At 52.4% G+C, this 23,354-nt stretch overlaps 1 protein-coding gene across 10 annotated transcripts in view; it reads left to right on the top strand.

Annotated features, from left to right (window-relative positions):
* Positions 1-23,354, top strand: part of TSNARE1 (t-SNARE domain containing 1) — a 180,791-nt gene that overhangs the window by 81,649 nt on the left and 75,788 nt on the right. For 8 of the 10 annotated variants that reach the window (XM_063079524.1, XM_063079522.1, XM_063079521.1 and 5 more), the window contains 4 exons: positions 5,213-5,303; positions 9,617-9,691; positions 10,103-10,159; positions 18,095-18,256. In XM_063079524.1, coding sequence (XP_062935594.1) covers positions 5,213-5,303; positions 9,617-9,691; positions 10,103-10,159; positions 18,095-18,256 — 385 coding nt within the window. The remainder of the gene's footprint in view (positions 1-5,212; positions 5,304-9,616; positions 9,692-10,102; positions 10,160-18,094; positions 18,257-23,354) is intronic. The other 2 variants (XM_063079523.1, XM_063079520.1) reach the window with 1 other exon arrangement.

Raw genomic sequence — 23,354 nt, 5'->3', positions numbered from 1 at the left:
TTTATGTGAGGGGATCTTTAAAACATTTATGGGAGTATTTGTATTATCTTTTAATTCATTTTTTCCATGAATTTTTGAAGTACCCTCATGTATACTATAAACCCAGAACACATTGCTGCTGTTTTTGCTTTAGTCAATTGTCTTTTTTAAAGTGATTAAAAATAAGACAGATATTTCTGTTATATTTACGTGGATTTTGACCATTTCCAGACATCTTTGTTTCTTTTTGCGGGTCCATGTTTCTGCCTTGTTTCACATTCCTGCTGTGTGCGGACTACTTTTAACGTTTCTTGTAGAGAAGTTGTGATGGTAACATTCTTTTTGGTTTTGTCTGCCTGAGAAGGTCGCACACCGTTAAATTTTCATTTTGAAATACATTTTTTTGTGACTTTTGGATTCTGGGTTCACAGTTTTTCTTTGAACACTTTAAAGAAGTCTCTCCGTTTTTTTCTGAATTGCATAGTTTCTGATGAGAAGTCTGCTGTAAGTTTTTCTCTTTGTTCGTCTGTACGTAATGTGTCTTTTTCTATAGCTGCCTTCATTTTTCTTTATCTTTTGTTCTCAGCCATTTGAATATGATGTACCTAAGTGTGTGTATTACTGTTCTTCTGGGTAATTACTCTCCTCGGGATCTTCTGAGATTCTTGAATTTGTGATTTGATCTCATTCGTAGTATTTGGTAAACTCTTGCACGTTATCTCTTCAAATTTGGCCTTTCCTTCCCTCTCTTTCCCTTCCCTTCCCTTTCCTCCTTGTCTTTTTGAGATTCCAACTACCAGCAAGTTAAACTATTTCACATTGTCCCATAATGCTGGGATATTCTGTTTTTTTTTTTTTTTCCTCACGTAACTCTTTGAGTTTCAGTTTGGATAATTTTGATTGACGTAATATCCCTTTATCACTGATTTTCAGCAATTTTATTTCAATGTACTTTGATATGTTACGTTTTTCTTCATGCTTATTTTATTTGGATTTTGTTGAATGTCTTGGTTTTATGGGTTTATACTTTTCATCAAATTTGAAAAGTGTTTGGTCATTATTTCTTCAAATATCTTTTGTGTTTTCTTCCCCCCTTTTTCTTTTTAAGGTGGGCTTGTTGTAGTATTTACTCTAGGCATAGTGTAGTGATACTACTTAGGCATGATCCTTCTGGGGTCTCTGCTTAATGCTCTAAGTTTCCAGCAAGTTCTCTTCACTGGCTCAGATGTCTCTCCAAGCTCTGTGAGCTCTGGTCATTGTTTAGCTTACAGCCTTCAGGTGTTTTTTGTCAGCCTCACGGAGTCTCACCCTGCCCACACACAGCTTAGCATTCAGCAGAGACTCACAGGCTCCTGTGCAGTTTTGGAGCTTATTTTCCTGCTCCTCTCTGGTTTTCTGCTCAGCAAGTTTCAGCAACCTCAGCCTCCCTGAGCTCTGATCTCTGTCTCCTCAACTCAGCAAGACCACAACACGTTGCTTGAGATTTCCCCCATCTTAGTGCAGGCTGCCATGCCAACAAAAATGATGTTCTGTTGTATGGACATATCACATTCTGTTTATCCATTCACCTGTTGATGGATGTGGGGGTTGTTTCCAGCTTGTGCTATGAAACAGGCTGCCATGAACATTCTTTTACAAGTCTTTGGGCATTTTTCCATTTTTTTCTGAGAAAATTGCTGGAAGTGGAATTGTTGGGTTGAATAACAAGTGTATGTTTGACTTTATGTGAAACTGCTAAACTGTTTCCCAAAGTGATTGTATCATTTTACGTTCTTGCCAAGGACATGAGAGAGCTTTGGCTGCTTGGTGTCTCCCCTGGCACTTGACACTGTCAGTCTTTTTAACCGGAACCACTGTAGTGTGTGTGTGGTACTACTGGATTGTAGTTTTAATTTGCATTTCTTTGATGACTAATGATGTGGAGCATATTTTACTTGTAGATTGGTCACTTATATATCTTCTTTTTGTTTAGTGTCTGTTCAAGTCTTTTGCCTCTTATTGGGCTGTTTGGCTGCTTAACATTGAATTGTAAGAGTTCTTTATATGTTCTGAATAAAAGTTGTTTGTCAGGTACCTATATCAAGAGTATTTTTCTCATGGTTTGCCTTTTTAAGAGTATCTAATGAAGAGCTGGGGTTTTTAATATTAATGAAGTCCATAAATGTTTTTATTCATAGTTAATGCTTTTTATAGTTTTATGGGTTTTATGCTTTTAGCTTTCACTTTCAGGTCTTTGATACAGTTGGAATTTATTTTTGTGTATGGTGTGAGGTAGGGGTTGAGGCTGTTATTAAAACAAAATATGATTATCCAACTATGCCAGCACCATTTGTTGAAAGGACTGTTCTTTCCCCATTGAATACATTGGTACTTTTTTCAAAAATTACTTGAACATGTAGGTGTGAGTTGGACTGTGAGCATAACTGACTCCATCTTGAGCCCTTACAACCTATTCTGTCTTTTGTGAGAGCTTTACCCATAGAGTTATACAGTAACTGGGTGTGAGGTAGTGAGAGCAGTAGATAGGAGTAACCTGCTGACTGTAAAGAAGGAACGACTAAGTACCAATGCGGTGATAAGCTGGCCTGGCCTCCTGCATCAGCATTTGGAACTAATTACGTTAAGCTTGTTTATGAACTGCTTAGATAATCCAAGCTTAGCCAGGAAATGTTGTGGAAAAGCTTTACATATGCCTTTGGGTGGTCATCTGCCCCATCCATCAGTCTGTACGTAAATCACCCTGCAATGAAATTCTTTGCCTTGCCTCATGGAATGGCCTATTTCGTTGTTCAGTCTTGAGATAATTTCCCAGTTTGATGGACATTCTGCCTTTGGTCCACCTTCAGAGAACGGATGCATTTTTGGATTACTTTTTTGGTCTGTGTATCTGTCTGTATTGTATTGTCTTCATTACTTGAAGCCTTTTAGTGAGTATTGAAGTCAGTTGTGTAAGTTCTGCAGCTTTGTTTATCTTTTTTGAAAATGTTATGGATTCTTCAGACCCTTTGTATTTCCACATAAACTTTAGAATTAGCTTGTTGATATCATTTTCTAGAGAAGTTTATATAATATTGGTATTTAAATATTTATTTCCTTAAATATTTGGTAATGGAGCCATCTCCACCTGTGTATTTATGGCAGTGTTTTTAAGTACAGATTGAATTCCTTCAATACACAAAGAGCTATTTAGGTTTTCTATTTCTTTTTGAGTCAGTTTTGACAATTTACATATTTCAAGGACTTTTTAAATTACATCTTAGTTGCTAAATTTATTGGTATAATATGATTCATAGTACTTCCTTACCATCCTTTAGTGTTGGATCCATAGCCATGTCCCTCTTTCATTCTAAGTGTTGGTGATCTGTGTGTGCATGTGTGTGTTTTCTTGACTTGTCTAGATGGAGTTGTGCAATTTTTTGGTCCTTTCAAAGAATACTTTTTGGTTTTATTGATTGTTTCTGTTATTTGTCATGCACTTCTTCATTGGGTCCCTCATGTTAACCAGGTGTTGGCCGAGAACTTGTGCTGCACATTGGACCAAAGAGTGGGAAGACAGACAGGCAGGATGACCCCAAGGCTTTTGGCTTTAGGGGCTGGAGTTGCATCAGTTGAGATGGGAAGGCTGTGAGGGGAGCAGGCTGGGGGAGAGGAGGAGTTGGTTTTGGACACATTTAGTTTCAGGTGCCAGCTGGACACCCAGTGGAGCTGTCAGGGGCCCTAGATAGGCCACTGTGGGTTTCTGGTTGCAGCTGGGGATATGATTGTGGGGAGGTGCCATTCAGGTGGGTTTCAGGCCATGAGACTAGATGGGGCACCACAGAGGCTCAGTAGAGATGGTGAGGTGGTGGCCCACAGCCCCACTGCCAGTTCTGATCCCTAGAGGTCAGGATGGCAAGGAGCCAGCCAAGCCCAGAGAACAGGGCTGGCCCCTGAGCTGGGAAGGCACCAGGAGGAAGGGGTTGTCCTGGGGATGGAGGCACAGTGTGTCAGTAGCCACATGCTCAAAACCTCAGGGTGGAAGAGCTCCTGTCCCCACTGTCCTCACACAATCACAGAGTCCTCCCCATATACCTCCCACTTTCTCTGTGTGCCACATGCTCTGTGCAACCCAAGGGCCAGTGTCAGGGTGGTGGGGGCCTTGGCAGGTTTCTGGAGACCTGGGGTCCTGCCCCTGCAAGCTTTGCCATTACTGGTGGTGCCAGGATCCAACCTCCCATGTGTTGCCGCATGGTGCCCACCTTGACCATTGCCATAAGGGCCCTGTGGGGAGCAGAGTGCTGACTCACTGCCTGCAGGGGCATTTGGGCTGTATCTGGAAAGGTCATTGGGCACTCTGGTTTCTGCCTGGCCAGTGTCCTTCCCTCACTTGGATGTGTGTACCTGCAGCTGGGCCCATGGTAGGGTTTGTCCCTGGAGTAACTCCCTCCAGGGACTTGTGGTGAACCCCACACAGAAGATGGGCTGGTACCTTCAGTTGCCTTCAAGGTCACACTTGGAATTGTAAACTGGGTCTGTGGCACTGGGAGAGGCCCTGGCACAGGCTTCTGGTGTCACTGCATCTGGAGGTGGAAATAGGTGCACTCGGGTCCTGCAGATGTGGGCCATGGGCTGAGGGACCCCACCTCCCTGGGACATCTCACTGTGGACACCCTGCTCCGGCTAGCTTCCCGATGGGTGGCTGACCCCACGGGGCCTTTCAGCAGGAAGACCTCGTGGTCGGACCTCCTCCTTGGTGGTGCAGGCACTGCCCATAGCGGGGCCTGAGGGCTCCAAACGTTTGTCTGTGGGGCTGGGGGGTGGTCCCGCCATGGCTGCTTTCTCTGCTGTGGCGTGGTGTCCACCTCCAACTTTGCTGTTGCTCACTGTCATCGCATTGTCCCTCCTCTTGCCCTTTGCCTGCTCCGCTGTCCTGCCTTCTCCCCTCTCTTGTGGTCCCTGTCTCTCTGGGTCTTTCTGTTTCCTCCTCTCTTCTTCTTCCTCTGCTGATGTCACTGCTGCCCTCATTGCTGGGCCCTCTTTCTGTTTTTCTCTGTTCCTTCTCTACTTTCTGCCTATTTCCTAACTGTTGCTTCCCTTCTCCTGTTTTCTTTCTCTCCGTGCCTCTCTGTGCATCCTCCTCTCTCTGCTTCTCTCTGCTCCTCCGTCCCCCTCTTCCTTCCTGGGCCCCTGTGTGCTCTGTCTGCTCTCTTCTCTCCTCCTGCCTCTGTCCCTGGCTCCTTCTCTGATCCCCCAGGCACATGGCGCAGCAGGAGACCAATAAAACCATCGCGGCCAGTGCCAGTGCCATGAAGCAGATGTCAGAGCTTCTGCGTGGCTCCTGCCTGGTAAGTTTCTCTGGGGATCTGGGGTTTGGCCAAGGTGGGGGCCAGGAGGGTGGAGAGGAGGGGGACCACTGTGCCTGTGGTGAGAGCTGGACATGGCAGGGGCAGGACACGGGGAGATTGATGTGTACAGACAGACACACAGAGCCAACATGGATCCATGGGTCAGAACTCGGTGTGCTCAGTCATTCAGGCAATGGCTGGTTACCCAGGTCCCACTGTGTGCCAGGTGGTGGGTGGCTGCTCTGGAGTTCCTGCTCTCCTGGAGCTTATGTTTTGGTGGGGACGAGAGCGCCCTGAGTCTTCCTGGCCAGGCTCTTCTGAGTGGAAGTTGATGACCCCCTTTGTCAGTTTCACTTTCCTCACCCCCTCCACTGCTCTCTCATTTCACATCCCCTGTCCCCTCTGCCTGCACCCCTCATCCTTCACTGCTCCACCTGCACCTCCCTGTCTACAGTCCCCACCTGCTTCTTACCAGCCACATCATCAGACCACAGACATGTCACCATGGTCATGGTCGTCACCATTCCCACTGCCATAGCCGTCATCCTAGCCACGACCGCCACCGAGGCCCCTCCTCCCCATCACAGCCCCATCTCTGCTGTCCTCTGCTCCACCCATGCCAGGTCCATCCACATCCTACACAAGTTGCCAGAGATTGAAGGGTGCTTGTCACAGAAGATTAAATGCTATTAAACCCTAAGACTTTATAGCACAGGCATCAGCAAGCTACAGTATACTAGCCTGCTGCCTGTTTGATAAATAAAGTTTTACTGAAACACAGTCATACCCATTAATTTACATATTGTCCATGGCTAATTTTGAGCTGAGTTGGCAGAGGGGATAGTTGCAACAGACTCTCTGGCTTGCAAAACCTAAAATATTGATCAGTTGGCCCTTTGCAGAAAATAGCTGCTGACCCCTGGTGTAGAAAATACACATAGTGTGGTCTGCTGTTGCCGTGGGCCACTGCGCAGCAACAGAAGGGGATGAATAGCGAGGCCTGCTGCGGTGCGGGTGAGCCTTGGGGTCAGCAGCCGAGTGAGGAAGCCGGGAGCAGAAGAGCACAGAGTGTGGGGGTGCTCTTCATACGAAATGTCCAGAAAGCGCAAATCTCTGGAGACAGAAGGCAGATAGTGGTTGCTGGGGGTTGGGAGCGGGGGCAGGAATTGACAGCAGGTGGGTACAAGGGCACTTTTTGAAGTGATGGAAATGTTCTAAAACCATTGTGATAACGGTTGTGTGGCTGAAAATGATCAGACTGTATGCTTAAATTTTATGGTATCTGAATTATACTTTAATAAAACTGTTACTTAACAAAAAGACCCAGTTCCAAAAGTTGTTTCACTGAAAAATTAATTTCATAGGACAGCAGCCAGTTGTCCAGCAATGGGGTGGACAGAGTATTCTGGAAGTCTTAGGCTATGAAAGCGTGTAGGACTTTGCTCCGAGTGGCAGGGAGCTGTTCTGTGCACGATTTACTAATCACAGCCACAGTCATTCAGTGTAGAGACAGGTGCTCTCTGGCAGAACATCGCGGCTCCTCGTGGGCGATGCCAAGCAGCGTGAAGGTCTGCGTTCCCGCAGCTCTGCTGCGGTGCCGTCCACGCCTGGCCTTTTCACGTGGGGCTTTGCTCTTTATCCGACTCATGCATGCCTTCATTTGTTCATTCACTTATTTCACCCAGAAATGGTTATGGGCTGCCTCTCACCTGAGACACTGCTGGGCTCCACATCGTGGTGAGCCGCAGGTGTGAGAAGTACTTCTGTGGAGTATGGGCAGTGTGGTGCAAGCAGGTTGTTCTCTGGCAAAGGTATTTCCTCATTCAGTCCAGCTCAGTGGGTGTTTATTCGGTGCCTACTGTGTCTTGACTTTATGGAGTATAAATGCTCTGATGAGAAGTAGCCCCTTAAATTGTGGAACAAGGTCAAGGCCTCCCTCCCAACTCCCCTGGTCATTGGGGGTTTACCCCAGACCAGGCCCAGCACTGAATCCTGCTTCACTCTCTCGTCTTGTCCTCTGACAGCCCAATGGGGTGGGGTGGGGGAAGTGTCCTGCCCAAGGCATTGCAGCCAGGAAGGAGTCAGGCTGGATTTGAACTCTGGTCTTTCTGGGTCCAGAGTCCGTGTTCTCACCTCTGCATATGCCACAAGGGCCATGACATGACAGCTTGAATTCCTTGAGCTTCAGAGTGATCACTTTTAGCCTAACACATTCTTCCGTCCTTCCTTCCATTCACCCATACATCCATCCCTCCATGCATTCTTCCACCTACCCACCCACCCAACTCAGCCACCCAGCCACCCACTTACCCACCCACCCACACGCTCATCCTTCCACCTGACCTCCCACCTAAGAAACCAACAGACTTGTATTGGATGCCTGCTCTGTGCCAGATGCAGTAAGAAAGGATACAGATAGGATGGGATTCCCTCCTTTGAGGCTCCCATGGCACGTTCACATTGTGAACCAAACAGCATTTGTCACCCCAGGGCATGTGCAGGCTATGATGGGATTCAGTGGCAGGAGCCATCATTGCTGCGTGTCTGTGGCTTCCAGGAGGTGATGTTTCAATGGAGGGGTGGGATGTTCTCCAAGCCAGCCAACAGTGAAGCAGTGGGGAGTGGGCACAACGTGTCCACAGGTGTGGAAAGCGGCTGCTCGCAGAGGTGCGTGGGGATGCTGATGAAGGAACAAAGATGCAGTTCCTGCAGGGCTGGCTGTGAAGGGCGCGGGATGCCTGCCTGGTAGATTTAATGCCATCTTTGGTGGGTGAGGATTGAGAAAGAGAGCCTCTGCCTTCGATGCTCAGCATGTGTCTGTGATGTTGTTCCTGCCACGTGTGCTCTCAGTGGTGGGACTGAGGAGGAGAAGCAGCTTCCCCATCCTGCTCTGTCTTTGGGGGTGGTGGCGACGGTGACAGACAGCCCTGCCGCTGCCATCACTGAGCACAGGCCACCAAGGCCTGCCTGGCGGTTCCCTCCAGTGCTCGCTGCTCCCTGCTCCCTGTGGGGCTCCTGAGACTTGGAGGAGCCTCAGGGCAGCATGCACACATCCCCATCGGGTTCTGTCCTTCCTGCACTAGCCTGGCATGGACCAGGGCCCCTGGGGCCCCTTCCCAGCGAGAGGAGGCCAGTGCAGCCCTCTCTCAGGAGCATGCACAGATGGTGTGCCCGGGCAGGGTGGGCATGGCTTGAGGATCTCTCCAGGAGGGAGATGATGGACTGCAGAGCTGGAGGCATTTGCTCAAGAGAACTGAAGCTCTCCCCGGCCCTTAGCTCTGACTGGGAGCACACATATGGTGCCCATGACCAAGCCTCACCTGATCCTGAGACGGGCTCTGCAGAGCTGTCGCCACAGTGGGTGATGTTTAGGCCCAGATACTGCTGCATACCATGGAAAGCCAGTCTCTCCTTCAAATGTTACCATCCTGCTCGCCCACCCGTGGCTTCTTCTCTCCTGTGGGTTTGGGTGGTGGTGTGTGGCAGCACTGGGAGGTGAGCTTTAAGGCTGGGGGCTGGGTTCGGGCTGGAACTGCCTGAAGCACCCCAGGCTGGGTGGGCTGGCCTGTGGCCTGATGGGCCACGTCTGGGTCCTTGTCAGAGGCACTGGGAACTGGCTTGGCTTCGCTGATGCCGATGCTACATGAATTGGCTCCTGCTGTTTGGTGATCCTCACAGCAGACCAGGGTGGGCAGAGCCAGGTTCAAGGGCTCGCTCATCCAGTTCCCCGCCTGACACGTCATTCTTGACACAGCTCTGTGGCCGAACCATGCTGGACTCTGGGGCTCAGTGGCAAGCGTTCAGCAGGAGGACCGGGGTGGGGGAGCTTGGAGGAGCTGGAGGGGCGCTTCCTAGGTGGGATGTTGGGGAGGAGGTGGTTCTGATGGTGGTGATGAGGTAGAGCTAAGGTCCACGCCTGGCTTCAGGTCCTGGCCCTGCCACCTGTGTGACCTGGACCATGCTGCCCAGTGCTCAGGACCGTGGTCTCTGCTGAACTGGAGCTGTGCTACTTCTTACCATGGAGGATGGTTGTGGGGGATTAGCGGGTATATGGTGCCTTGAGCAGCTCCTGGCTTCTGCTGGCTGTGTTAATGATGCCAGTGTGCAGTTCTGTGGAGATGGTGTCTGCAGGGATGCTGGCTGAGCCTGTGGAAATGTTGTTGCCATGGGGGGTAGTGAAGCAAATGGTGATGGGCCCAGTTCTCAGGGTGGCAGGGCCCTGCCAGGAGGGTGGAGGGGTCACAGAGAGTGCAAGGGTCTGTAGGGGAGGCCGAGGCCACAGTCCCCAGGTAAGCCAGGCCTTCTGTTTCCAGCAGGAGCGTCTGCAGCTGGACCGGCTGAAGACTCAGCTCTCAGGTGCCATTCAGCGCTATGGAGGGGTGCAAAAGGTGAGGCCCGGTGGCACTGAGGGGCGGGATGGGGCGGGGCCCCGACCCCTTGAGCACCTGAACTGGCTCTCTTGTCCCTGGGGTGTCCTGGTACAGGCCCATCCTCTACGGCAGAGGAAGGGGCCATCCTGGGATCCAGGGGTGTGCCTCAGAGTATGTGTCATCAAGGGCATTTACCTTCTGAAGCGGTGCCCTGAGACACAGACCCAGCCAGCTTCTGTGTGTTGGCAGAGGCCTCTTAGCAAATCAGTGTCAGTGCCGGGCAGCCTGAGAGAGCTCTGTTCTCTGGGGGCGTGGGAGGTGTGTTTTCCTGAGTCACTGTCTACTACCTGTGCTTATCTGGCCATTTCTTCTCTCCTCCCCACCTTTTTTATTCTTCCTGTCTTTCTCCTCTTATACTCTTTCCAACAGAAAATTGCAGAAAAGTCCAGAGCACTGCTTCCCACGGCACAGAGAGGTGGCAAACAGGTGGGTGTCGAGCATTTACCAGTCTGCGGGTGTCAGGGGCAGCACAGAACCTGCTGCCATGTATGTTCCAGGTAAGGGTGGCAAGAGCCCAGGGCAGGGGCCCCACCCGAGGGTCTGCCTTGAATAACAAGCAGCCTTTTAAAACATTGGCATTTTGACCTTCGGGCTCTGTCTGACACAGTGCTTGATGTGGGGTAAGCTACCAAATAATGACCATTGACAGTTCCATGACTCACTGGTCCCAGACTAACGCTCCTGCTGAGAGCCACTGTGAAACCTGGATTAAAACACCCACCCACGCCCACGCCCACGCCCACGCCCACACTCACACCCATACTCACACCCACACTCACACCCACACACCCACCAGTGTGGAACAACCAGAAAGGAACAAGGGCAGCCCGGCCTTGAAAGGCAAAGATTCCAGAATAATATACGTTCATCTCCACTTGCTGCTCACCCCTGGAGCACTTGCTAGTTCGCATCTCAGCTTATAGGGACTGAGCAGAAGGTGGTGGCCGGAAGTGCTAGTGGTCTTACTGGGCTGGGGAGACAAAAATGAGAGCTCAGGGCTCTTCCGGCAGCCAGGACTTCAGGACTCAAAATCCTGGAGGAAGGGGACTGCAGCTCTCAGTGCAGGTCCCTGGAGCTGCACATGCGTTATGTGAGCCCAGGAAGTCAAGCAGGAAGCAGTTTACAAGAAAAGCTGAGCAGGAATGGAGGCACCGTGAGAGCATGAAGACAGAAGTCAGAGTCTGAGGCCCTCCAAGGAGAAGGGCCTCTTGTAAACACCACAGGGGTCAGTCGAGACCCTGAAGGGTTAAGGCAAACCAGAGATGAGCAGCCCTAACAAAACCTAAAACACAGCCTTGCATCGTGTCTGTTTCTGTCTGCCCCAAACAGTTGAATCCCCTTGGGAGGAGGACTCCATTGCCCAGTGTCTCTCTGATTTTTCATGCACGGTGTCTGGAATTCAAACCAAAATTGCTAGGCATACCAGGTAACAGGGTCAAGTTACTAGGGACAGGTAAAAATAGTAGAGACTGATCTACAGGTGAGACGAGTGTTCACGAAATCAGACATATACCTTAAAATGGTCATTTTTAATATGTGAGTAAAAACAGATGGCATGGTACAGACCTACCAGAGAACTTAGATCTTATAGAAATGATAAAAACTGGAGTTCTGTTGTATAATGCTATAACAAAAATTAGTAATTCAGTAGATTGACGAAATCTACAATTAGACAAAGAGCAAGGAAGGATTAGTGAACTAGAAGGCAGTGCATAAGAAAACACTTATTTAAATACAGAGGAGAAAGTGTACAAAAGAGCATAGTTGGAGTCCTGGATGAAGGAGGAAAGGAGAATGGGCAGAGATGGTACCTGAGGAGGTAATGGTTGGGAATTTTTCAAAACTGTCCAAATACTTCAAGCCACAGATTCAAGATGCTCTGTGATAAATAGGATATATTTATCCCCTTTTAAAAAAACCACCCTTGATCATATCATAATAAAAATTTGAAAACCAAAGACAAAAAATAAAATTTTAAAAGCAGATTGAAATCAGAGAAATCTTAAAAGCTAATTAAAGCTAGAGGAAAAAGTCACATTTGTAAAGGGACAGCACAACAGACACCTGACTTTCCTAAACAAAATGACGGAACCCAGAGGACCGTGGCCACATGTCTGTGAAGTGCTGAGAGAGCACGACCACCAGCCTTTACTCTGTGAAGGCAACATTTCCTCACTGTGTCTTGCAGTTCCGCCCGATGGAAGTGCATACCAAATGTCACACGTGAGAATGCTCATGGCAGGACCACATGCAGTAGCAACAACCTGGGGACAGAGCCAAGCTGCGATAGAATGGGGAAATAACCAGTGCCGAATTCCCACAGTGGAAGACTGCAGCAATCAAAAGAATGAACTTTGACTAGCAAGGTCCACCAGTGACGTGTCAGGCACGTTGAGTCAAAGAAGCCTGAACTCACAGAGGACACACTGTGTGATTCCATTGCTGTGGAGTTCAAAACCAGGCCAAGCTGCTGGGCAGTGTCAGAAGCCAGGCTGGGTTTTCCTTTATTGGCAGCAGGGTGATGACAGGGTGTTAGGAAGGGTTTTTGGGGTCCAGCAATGTCCCGTATCTTGGTTGGAAAGTGTTTTCTTCGTGAGCATTCATAGAGTTGTATACACTTAGCATTCGTGCATTGAACCGTACATGTTATATTTCAGTAGAATTTTCTCTTAAAAAGAAAGGGAATGGTCCACAGTGCTTCTGAGAAATTGTGAAAGGCTGGATTATTCCGGGAATTTTACAAACTGTAAATGATGTACAGCCCTGTCCAACAAGAGAATTATTGCCAAGTTGACATGCAGGCTTAGGGGCTGCTGTTTGCAGGCAGAGTGGTCCTTGTAGGAGCAAAGGGTGCCTGCCACCCACCGTCTCTCCCCTGCGCTGCATGCTGGGTGTGGGTGCGAGCAGCTCAGCCTGACTGGAGTCTGCAATCTTGGCCATGGTTGATGTAGCCTCCGGCTGGGTCCAGAGTCCACTTCGGACCCACACTGGACCCGGCCAGTGACCAGCGCCTGCATCTTGGCCGGCCCCTGCCTGGGGCAGAGTTGCGACTGCTGAGCACCAGGGGATGGTCAACAATACAGGTCACACTCTGTCTTTGTCCTCCTGTCAGCTGATTCAGCATAGATTCCCACCTGGACTTTGTGTGTCCCAGGTCTTAGGTGTAAAAAATCACTTCATGTTTGCTGGCTGGAAGCTGCCTGGTCATGCTTCCCTGTCTGGGGCATAGGCCAGAGAGTGGCCCTTGTCCCTCGGCCCCAGTTCCTTTCTATTTAGTATGGGGTCAGGGGAAGGACTGCTAGTCATGCCTGTTCTGATGTTCTGGGCTTTGTCAAGCTGAAGAGACTTCCATAGCTGATAAATAGATAAGTAGTCACTTGCTATTTGGAGAAACTGTTGGCCTGCCTTGGGGCTCCAAAAGAGAAGCTGCTTTTCTGAGTCTGAGTAGCTCTTGCCCTGACTTTCACCCTCCCTCCAGGGTCACCAGAGTGCACGAGAAAGTGGTCCCTTTCCCAGAGCCCCTGAGAGCCCTGAGGACACAGGCTTTGGGTCCTTGCTCCTGGCTCACTGGGTGGGGGCAGGCTGAGCCACCGAGCACAGCACAGCATGGGGTCTCCTTGAAGGCCACCAGAGCTTTGTCTCTTCTCGTGGGAAACTGTGTGCAGCCCCTTCTTCAGCAGTCATGTTGGAGATTGTGTCAGAGCAGGGACTCGATCCCTGGGCTTCACAGGGAGGAGAAAGCTGCCTTTGTCTGGCTGTTCTTGAGCTGGAAAACCATCACAGGGCTGTGCCTTCCGCACTGGCCCTCAGCACCTTGCCAGCAAGTCCCTAACACCAGCCTCTGAGCTAAAGACTCAGATTGGGCCTTTGTGAGGAGAAGAAACAGTGCTTTGTGAGCCCTTCAAGAGGAGGGGTGCAGAGGGTCAGGGTGTCTGAGCTCTTTCTCGCTTCCCTGTCTTTTGTCCCACGCTGCTGGAGAGGGCAGGCACAGGGCCCCTGCTCTTCCCAGCCACACTGTGGAGGCAAGGTGCTGGCTCCCTGCAGGGTCTCCTTGAGCCAAGCACCCCAGCATGGCTGCTTCCCTGGGCCTTCTATCTGAGCCCGTCCCACCGTTGCTCTTCCATCCTCCTGACTCTGCCCTTCCCCCATACAGGGGGTGGTGCCAGCCAAAAGTGCCAGATCCTTGCAGGTCTGCATGGGTGGCCTGGCACCCTCCACTCTCAGCTTGTGGGGAGCTTCCACTGAAAGCCCAAACTCCAGGGAAAGTCGCCTGGAATGTCCTGGTACACTTGCTTCGCCCAGCACCTATGACTCGTTTGTGTGAACTTGTGTGTAGGGTTTCTTTATTGGAACAGACCAAATTTCTTCCAGCTCCTTCTCCATCAGCAGGGTTTGCTGTGCTGCTGCAGCCGGTGCTCCTGCGTCTCTGTCCTTGAGCACCAGGCTGCTGCAGGGCGGTCCTTACCTCGGTGGTTTATGATATTGGGGGTGGGGTGCAGTTGAGAAATCTCCACCAGATGTGCTCAGGCCCATGGCCTCAGAGTTGGGCAGGGGCAGGTGTCAGTTGGGCTGTTCTAGGGCATGTCACCATGGGGAGGCGGGGAGCCTGCCACTTGACCCCATGCTGCTCTTCACAGATGTACCCCTCAGGATAAGCACCCGCAGTCCATAGCTCACCAACACACGGGGAAGCGCAGTGCTTCCTGGTTTCCCATCTAAAGTGGCATCTCCCTATCGTGTGTGTGTTTCCTGGTGTCTTTGCTGTGCCTGGTCCTCCTTTCTTTTTATCTCATTCTCCCCTTGAGATGACTCCAGGATGTGGGCAGTGTCAGCCCTGTTTCATGAGAGTGAAGCTTGCCAGGATCACAAGGCTCAGGGATGGAGCTGAGCTCTTCCTGTGGCCTGGCCACCTGAGTTAGGAGAGCTGTAGGCAGGCCCGTCTTGCAGTCGGCTCCCTTCTGGTGGGAGTGAGGCACGTGCTCCTGCATGCTGTGCAGGCAGGACGGGTCCAGCAGCGCAGCCCACATTTGTGAGCTCAGAGCTCAGGCCTCCAGGGCATGGTTGTCATTGTTCCCATTCTACAGATGAGGACCCTGAGGCCTGGAGAATGTATGTGCCTTGCTTGGGCCTCAGTGGGTGCCAGTGCTGAGGCCAGAACCCACTGGAGGGTTCTCTCTAGGAGCACTCTGGCCAATTAGGAGGGGGCTGGGAGCCACAGAAAGGAGGTGGCGGTGTGGGGCCAGTGCCCACCTCCTGTGCACCCCTCCTCCACTGCTCACTCCCTCCCCACACACCAGGAAAGGGAGGTGATAATTACCGCCTTGCACAAGTAGTGCTTGTCAACACTTTTTTTTGAATCTTTTATTTTATATTCATGTATCCACGTATTTATTTATTTAAAGGCCTCTGCTGACTTTCACCCATGTTAGCGTCGTATGCAGGAAGAGCGTTGGCTTGGGAAGGAGAGCAGGGTCAGCGTGGGCCTTGCCTTCCCATCTGTGGCACGTGGACATCCCTCCCCCTTTCCACGAGGTGCCCAGCCTGCCTTGCAAGGCCCTGAGGGAAGCCAGAGAAAGGAATGTGCAGCCAGCTCAAGCTTAGCCCCTGAAGGTCTGTGGTGGCTGATGGCATTACTGTCGGTCCTGCCATCACTGGTGGCCTCAGGCAGAACCTGGGACCACCCTGCCACCCCGCCCCTGGAAGCAGTTGCATGAGCACACAGTGCTCACAGCCTCACGTGCCCACCTGTGATGGCTTTGACCAGAAGCGCACTGAAGTTGCTGTTTGCAGAACCCGTTGCTCTGTGCCCAGCTGGAGTCTACCTGTGCTCAGGGCTCTCACTTGCCCATCAGTTCCAACCCCAAGGCCTGGCACAGGGCAGGTGCCATGGGTTCCCCAAAGTGTGCGAGGAAAGACTGGGAGACAGGGCAGAACCCTCTGTCTTTCGGAGTACGTTCTGCAGTCTTCCTTCCAGCTGCTGAGCTGCCCTGCCCCCCTCATCCCACACCAACAGGGGGCTCAGGACACAGGGACACCCGCAGGTGGCCATGGCAGAGCGTGGGTGTCTTCCTGACTGCAGCCCTGGACATAAGTGTGACCCACCTAGGGCTGCCAGGGGGGCCCGGTGGGGTACAGTGACTGTTGCACAGGGACATGGCTCCCTGGTAGCCTCCCTGGAGTCCCGTACAGCACCTCTGCTGACGTGGGTCTGCCAAACCCTGCGTGACTATCCTGAGCTGCACAGGGGGTGGACAGGTTGCCTTTATGTCAGGCACGCGTCAGGGTTCTATAAGGAAGGACAAAGCAGAAAGCGAGAGAGCCACAGCGTCCCTAGCTGCCTTGTGGGATGATGGAGGCCAGTGTCCTGGAGCCTGTCAGGAGCCGTGGGAGCCCGTACCAGCAGGTTCCGTGAGCAGGCTCTGGTCCTGTCTTGCAGGCTCCATCCTCGGGTGCTCCACACACAGATGGCACAGCAAGAGTTCTGGACTTGAGTTGGATGAATTGGGGGCAGGAGTTGTACCCCCACTGTCTCTCCTTGTGCCCAGTGCTGACACGTGGAGGAGCCCACTGAGCCCCGGCCTCCTGGGCTGGCACGGAAGGCTGCCCGTGGCAGGACAGCACTGTCTTTGGGCAGGGCACAGATCAGCAGGGTCCAGCATGGAGGAAGGGGGCAGAGAGGCTGCCACCTGCATCCCAGGGCTCCCACACCAGTCAGTTCCACACTCGGTACCCCGATCTCACCCCTAGGATGATGCCTGGTGGGCACGGCCCAGCTCCTCTCACAGGCTGGGTCCTGGGCAAAGCTGGCCACACTGCTGCCCTGGGGCCCTGCTGTGAAGGCACATGTGCCAAGCTAGCTGGGGACCCCCATGCTTTGAGAGGGACATTTCTCAGAACCAGAGAGAGGATCTTGACCATGCCCTACACAGAGGGCTGAGGAGACCCATTCCAGGGCCTTGGAGATCAGGGTGAGGACAGGCAGGGGTTGGGGGTGGGAGCTGTAGCTCAGTTCCAGGGTCTCTTTGAGCTGCGAGACGCCCCCCCCCCAATCTTGAGAATTTTCTGCCAGCTTGACCAGTGTACTAGAGGCTTAGACTGAGGCCCAGCAGCAGTTCCACCCCCTTCACTGCCACGGAAGGCCCTAGAAGCATAGGGACCAGCACACAGCCACCTGCTCCTCACCAGACACTTGGTGATACCCACTGGGCTGAGACTGGAGGATGAGGTGAGGTGGCTGGAGAGTGGTCACCAGGGCAGGGCAGGTATTCTGGACGCCGGTTGAGAGGGGCTTGTATGGGCAGAGTACAGGCGAGCTGAAGGGCAGCTGGACTGATGGGCAGGCCGCAGGAGGCAGCCAGCCACTCAGATTTGCTCCATAGAAAACCTACTGTAGAGTGGATGCACTGCCTGGGTTCAAGTCTGGACTCTGGCTTGGGCAGGTGTGAACTCCTCATATCTCCTGGACAGTGAAAGGGGCATTGCTGCAGCGCCCCAGGAGCATGGGTAGTGAGCAAAGGTAGCTGTGGCCAGTGTACCCATTGGATCAGGCCAGGCACACAGTGGCATCAGTCATAGTTAGCTGTCCCCACTGCCATCGCTGTTTTCCTGGCCACTCGCTGACCCTGGGCGTGGCCTCAGCAGGAACCAGTGCAGAGCCACAGGGACTTGCCCTGATTCAGCATGGTCCTGGGTTGCCCTTGCTGCGCCTCAGTGTCCTCGTCTGTGATGGGAGCTCTTGGCCCATCCCTGCAGGTCTTCCACAGGATCAGAGGAGACAGTAGGTGCAAAGGCGCTTCAATAGCTGTAGAGCACACACAGGCAGGGTGGAGCACCCGCTGGCCAGGCTGCCGTCCTGTCTGCTCTGCCCACTTTCTGCCTTTTCCCGTTTCCCTCTTGATTTCTCTCTCACACATGTGCACACGATCACACACAGTATCATGCAGCCACACACGTGACATACTCAGTCACACACCACACCCCCAGTCCCCCAGCATGAAGACAAGCCTTGCTGATGTGGGAGAGGCAGTGGGGAGCATTGTGTGCCCAGCTTCCTGATGGAGGCCAGGGAGGAGCAGTAGCCCAGATCAGTTGTCTTGAGTGTCGCACGTTCTCAGGAGGGAAAAATGTGCTGTACATGGAAGCAGTGACTCCAGCGTGGGACCCGTTCCTGCTGCCTCCTTTCCCTCAAATCTGCAGGGTGCCCCAGGCCCCACAGCCCCACTCAGACCTGACACGTGGGGGCTGACGTCTGAGAATCGTTTCCCAACCTGACGAGTGCATGGGCTCAAAATGAGAAGAGTTGGGTCTGGGGCATGGGTCACCAGGGTGTGCCATTGGCAAAAGGTCTGCCTCTGTCATCAGCAGAGTCCTCAGGCCCCTTTTGCAGAGCTGGCTGACGATGAGAAGATCTTCAACGGGGGTGACAACATGTGGCAGAGCCAGGAGCAGGCGCTGCTTCCAGATATCACTGAGGAGGACCTGGAGGCCATCCGGCTGCGGGAGGAGGCTATCCTGCAGATGGAGGTGAGGCCTGTATGGGTGCCTGTGAGTGTGCATGTGGATGTGTTCACTGTCAGCTTTCTACGGATGGAGCAGGGCTGGGGACCACGGGAGCCCAGAGTGCAAGCCCAGGGTGCCTGCCCTACTGTGGCTCCACTCATCCTGCGGCCAACAGACTGAGGCCCATCTCCTCTCCTAGAGGAGCTGGGCCCCATGGCCTTGCCTATGCCAACCGCTCCTCCTGGTCATCTGGTCCACGTGGTGGGGAGATTGGAGTCCAGGGAGCCCCCCTGCACCTCCTCTCCTTCCTCCTGGGTGTTCCTGATAGAGCATGGCACTCTGCCATGAGTCCAGGGCCTGCCCTCAGGAGTGCATCTCAGTCACTGTGGCCATTTCTTTCATTGCATGTGGAGGTTTCCAGGAGGCTGTTTAGCTCTGGTGCCTAGTGCAGTTCCCATAAACATATCTTGAATGGTGGAGTAAACTCAGAACTGAACCTGCAATTTGGTAGTGCTGCCAGCAGGTGGTGGAGGTGAGATGTTGGGGTCCAACCGTAGGGTGTAGGGCTGGATGCTGCAGCACATCTCCAGCCCTTGGATGATCTCCTTTTGACAGCTGCTGAGCACATGTGGCATCTTGAGAGAGCACGCGAGTGTGCATGTGAGAGTGTGCGTGCAAGCGAGCCTCCTCCCCGTGATGCTATGTCTGCAAAATGCAGCAGTTGGGCGGCATGGCAGGGACGCAGGGCTCTGCTAGATGGAGGAGGGGTGGGGGAGGGTCTTGAACCTCTGCATGTGACCATGGGCATGTTCTTCCCTCTCTCTGGGCCTCCTCATCTGTAGATGGAGCTAGGGCCTGTCTGCCCTGAAGCTCCTAGGGGTGGGTTTCTGGAACAAATGTCCCATAAGAACAGACTCTTCTAGAAAAGCAGAGACTGAGCAAGTTAATAAACCGAGACACTGGCTTAGGACCTGTCACTATCTCTGCTCCCCCAATGAGCAGGCCGTCTACTCTGGAAGGAGGTGGATGCCGCATAGGGAGCTGGGATTCAGCCCCTCCCCCGTCCTCTTATTTCTGGGGCCACCTACTCTCTGCCTCTGATGCAGGGGCCCCCTCTGCACTTTGGCCTGCCGGAGGAGTGGTTATTTCTCAAGATCTCTGTTCAGTGTCCCTGTTGCCTCTGTGAGGTGTCCTTTCCCCGATCTGATCCTGCAGCTCCTCAGAGAGGAAGATGCCAGCTCGGTCCCAGCCTTGCCCTGGCAGGAGGCAGCAGTCTGGGGCCCATGCCTTTGGCTGAAAGACATGCTTCTTGCTCTTGCTGAGACTTTCCAGAAAATGACCCCAAACACAAGACAGGGATGTTAGTATCTCTCTCTGCTGGCACAGCAAAGCCCATTTCTCTTGGAGTAGTAAAGAAATGGATCCAGGAGCATCTTGCCTGAGGACTCCAGAGAGGCAGAAGGACGTGGCTTCCTTTAGCTCAAGCACTGAAATTCTCATAGGAGGACTACTAGTAGCAGTGGGGGCTTAACCTGTCCCTTGTGGGGCATGGGAGAAGGAAGGGAGGGAGGCACTGCATGTAGATTGCATCCAGGGTGTGGAAGCTGCTAACAGAAGCACCCGCTACCAAAGGGACCCCCCCCCGCCTCCGCCACGAGGAGAGCAGGACCCTGGGCCTGAAGAGATGTGCTGGGGGTGAGGGCTGCACTCAAGGAAGGCCACATGCTCCTGCCCAGGCGCTGCTCATCTGCCAACTCCTGGCAGCTCCCAGCAGCTCCCCAGGAGCAGCAGCAGGTTGTGGGATCCCCATGTAGCCCTGGCATTTGGACTGTTGACCTGGGGATGTCTGCCTTCTCCCAGGCAAGGTGCATCAGGGGCTGTGCCAGGCACGTGTGGGAGCTGGGTCTGTGGGTGGAGCCCCTGGAAGGGAGGCAGTTTGGGGAGTTCCAGGGAGCTGCTCCCCTCACACTGTGTGCTCGTCCCCCTTGTGGGGCTGCTCCTCCCTGTGTGTGAGCCTGAGGCAGCCCATCTCTGGCCTCCCAGCCCTGGGCATCTCCTTGGTGCTGGTCCCAGGCGGGAGCCCCAAACCTCGCAGGACCCTGGTGTCAGTTGTCTGGGCTGGGGGGAGATGGGGAGGCTGTTCCCATCTCATTACTGGGAGCAGGAGCTTTGATTGTGTTAGCAGCAGCAGCACAAGCCTGCATGTGGGCAGGGAGCATCTGAGCACACAGTTAGGTCGTGTGTAGGAGCCACTGCCCTCTCCATGGCAGGAGCTCTGTTTCCAGGGCTGTCTGCTGCCTCTTGGCTGTCTGTCTGTCCACCTAGGCCCCGCAGAGTGCTCTGCAGCTGTGCAGACCCTGTGTGGATGCTGCCGACCAGCGCCCCCTCCCCTTGGCCTTGGCCAGGAAAAAGCTAGCACCTGGGATGGCTGTCTCCATCCTCTGAGCCTGAGCCTGTGGGGTCCCAAGAGGAGGCAGGCCCCTGCAGCCACACAGCAAGGCTGTGACCAGCCTGGGTGGGAGCAATGTCCCAACTCCCTGCCGCACCCTCTTGCCATTCCTCCCATGTCCTCTCTGAGCCCGGTTTCCTAATCTTGGTGGGTGGTCAAAACCGGGAGGACCCTCGGGATGATGCACTGTGAGGCGCTTTGCAAGCTGGAAGTGCCTGTGATCCTGTGGGTGAGGAGGAGGATGCGGGACTGCCTGGGGTGTGGCATGTGGGGCCCTTGCTGTTGGTCCGGATATTGCTGGGTGAGGCCTGGTTCGTCTCTGTAGGCTGCCAGGGCTCTTGCTACTCCTCGCCTACAGTGTCCTTCCTCCTCCCTCCTGCTTCTTCCTGGCTGGCTCAGGGTCCCCTGGGTCCTCCAAGGTCCCTCCCAGGTCCTGTGTGGAGCCCCAGCCCTCTCTAGCCCCTGGAGCAGTTTAGTCCTCCTTCCAGGCCCCACACTTCCTCACTCCCCCTCCTTGTTGCCTCCTGGGTGGGCTGCCCCTGCTCTCTGAGGTGGGACCTAGGCCACCTTTTCTTATTTGGCTAAGGCAGGAAAAAGGTGGCCGCCATGGTGAGAAGTCCACGTCAGGACTCGGCCAATGCGGCCTCTTCTCCTGCCCCCAGCCCTGACTCCCTGCCTGCTGTGGGCCCCCCATGGAACTGATGTGTGCTTTCTGGGTGTGTGGACAGTTGGGCCAGGGCAGAGCAAACAGGTGGCATGCGGACACCAAAAGGACACAGTGAGCAGGAGATGACCGTGATCCCACATGGCCTGTCAACACCAGAGCTGTTCACCAGCGGATCATGTCCTTACTTCAGGCCAGTAGGCTGGGCAGAGACAGGCAGGGGCAGCCCTGGACTATGCTGGGGCCTGGGAGAGATGACAGTCAGGTCTCCAGGAAGCCTCCTTGTCCCCTAGGGATGGGAGCTGACAGGCCTCCAATATCTAGCTGAGGAGGGGAAGTGGGAGTTTGGTCCCGGGTCCCAAGCCCAGCCACACCAGTGCTGGGCCATGCAGCCCTAAGGAGGTCTCTTCTCGGAGACTCAGTTTGTCTGTAAAATGGGCACAATGACACCAGCCTCTCAGGCTGTTGGAGGATGAAGTGCACATGGAAGACCTCTGTCAGCCAAAAAGTGAGAGTGCTCTTGTGGAGCTCGCTGCCTGGTGAGAGCCACACCTGAGAAGAACCAGCCAGCTGGGAGGTGTGGGGCTGCGGCTGTCCATGAGCCCCCTCCCTCTGCACTGGGGGGCCTCCTGCCTGCCCCTCCCTTCACTCAAACCCTACCAGGCTCTCTTCCTCCTGAGATGGTGGCCAAGTCTGGGAATGTGGAGGCTGAGCCCTGGTGACTGCTGCTAACCTGGCAGCTTACTTCTAACCCAGGCGCTAGCCCCTGGAGCTGTGGCCTGCCAGGGAGGGGTGTGCCTTTTCTTGGGAACTCCTGAGGATGGAAAGCACTCAAGCCTAGGAAGTGCTGGGTCCTTGAGGGCTACCTAATGTGGGGTCCTGAAGGCTTCTTTCATTTTGGTTTTCTTATGTTGTTTATTTGTAAGCTAAAGGTTCATATAAGTGTGTGAGACTGGTGGAGCCCAGGTCACATGACTGCTCCTTAGCTGCAAGGGATGCTGGAAAAGCATGTTTCTGGCTTCTATATTGGGGTATGAGGTAGGAGCAGGATTCACAACGCAGCAAATTCTCCAAAATAGGCAGCTCCAAAACATGACAAATGTCCCATATGTAGTTATTTAAAAGAATAAACATAACCACTGAGAAATCTGTGAAGAATAAGAGTAATAATAGAGACTTTTATATGGAAAAATACATTGTAACACTATAGTAATGTGTGATACCCGAATAAGAATAGCTAGGCAAATCATTGGGATATATTCATATGCATATATACATAATATAAAAAAATACGAATTTTGGAAAAAGATGGACTTAGATAAAGCCTTATACTTTACGTAAAATTTTATCAAAATAATAGATGCATTGAAGAGTTAAATTGATTTTCTAATCTATTAAAATACCAGAGGAAAATATCAACTCTCATGGTAGAAGAGAACTTTCTAAGTTTGGTAACACTGGAATAACTTAAAAATAAAAAGATAAATAGCTTTACCTTTATAAGAAAGAGACCTTATATATTTAACAAATAAAATCGAAGGCAGACTGTCAACTGGGAAAACATGCAGTAAGTATGACAGGCGCAGAGACGAAGTCTTCAGTGTGTGAATGCTTCACATGGACTGTACGATCCGCTGAGAGCCAGCAAAGGATGGGACTGCATGGATCACTAAGAGGCAAGTACAAGCAGCTAACGACATTTAGAGACTTAACCTCACTAGAAATGAACAAAAAGCCGATTAGTAGACAGATACTATTTAAAAAAAATATGTCAATAGCAAATATGTATTTTTAAAAGAATATCCGGTGTTGATAAAAGAAGGAAGAAATGGGTATTTTCATACATTGCTTCTATAAGATGCCCCTATTTGGGGCAAGACAGGGCACAGTTTGGCCATTCAAGAGAATAATGACTGCAATGGTTTGAAACATCAGGAAGACAGTAATCTAAGCATGTATGATACTAAAAAACAGAAGTAAAACACCGTATTCTGAAGTTTCTAGGATGC

This window comes from Cynocephalus volans, chromosome 15 (genome assembly GCF_027409185.1).
Source record: "Cynocephalus volans isolate mCynVol1 chromosome 15, mCynVol1.pri, whole genome shotgun sequence".
Taxonomy (NCBI): Eukaryota; Metazoa; Chordata; class Mammalia; order Dermoptera; family Cynocephalidae; genus Cynocephalus; species Cynocephalus volans.
This window is presented reverse-complemented; position numbering and strand designations above follow the sequence as displayed.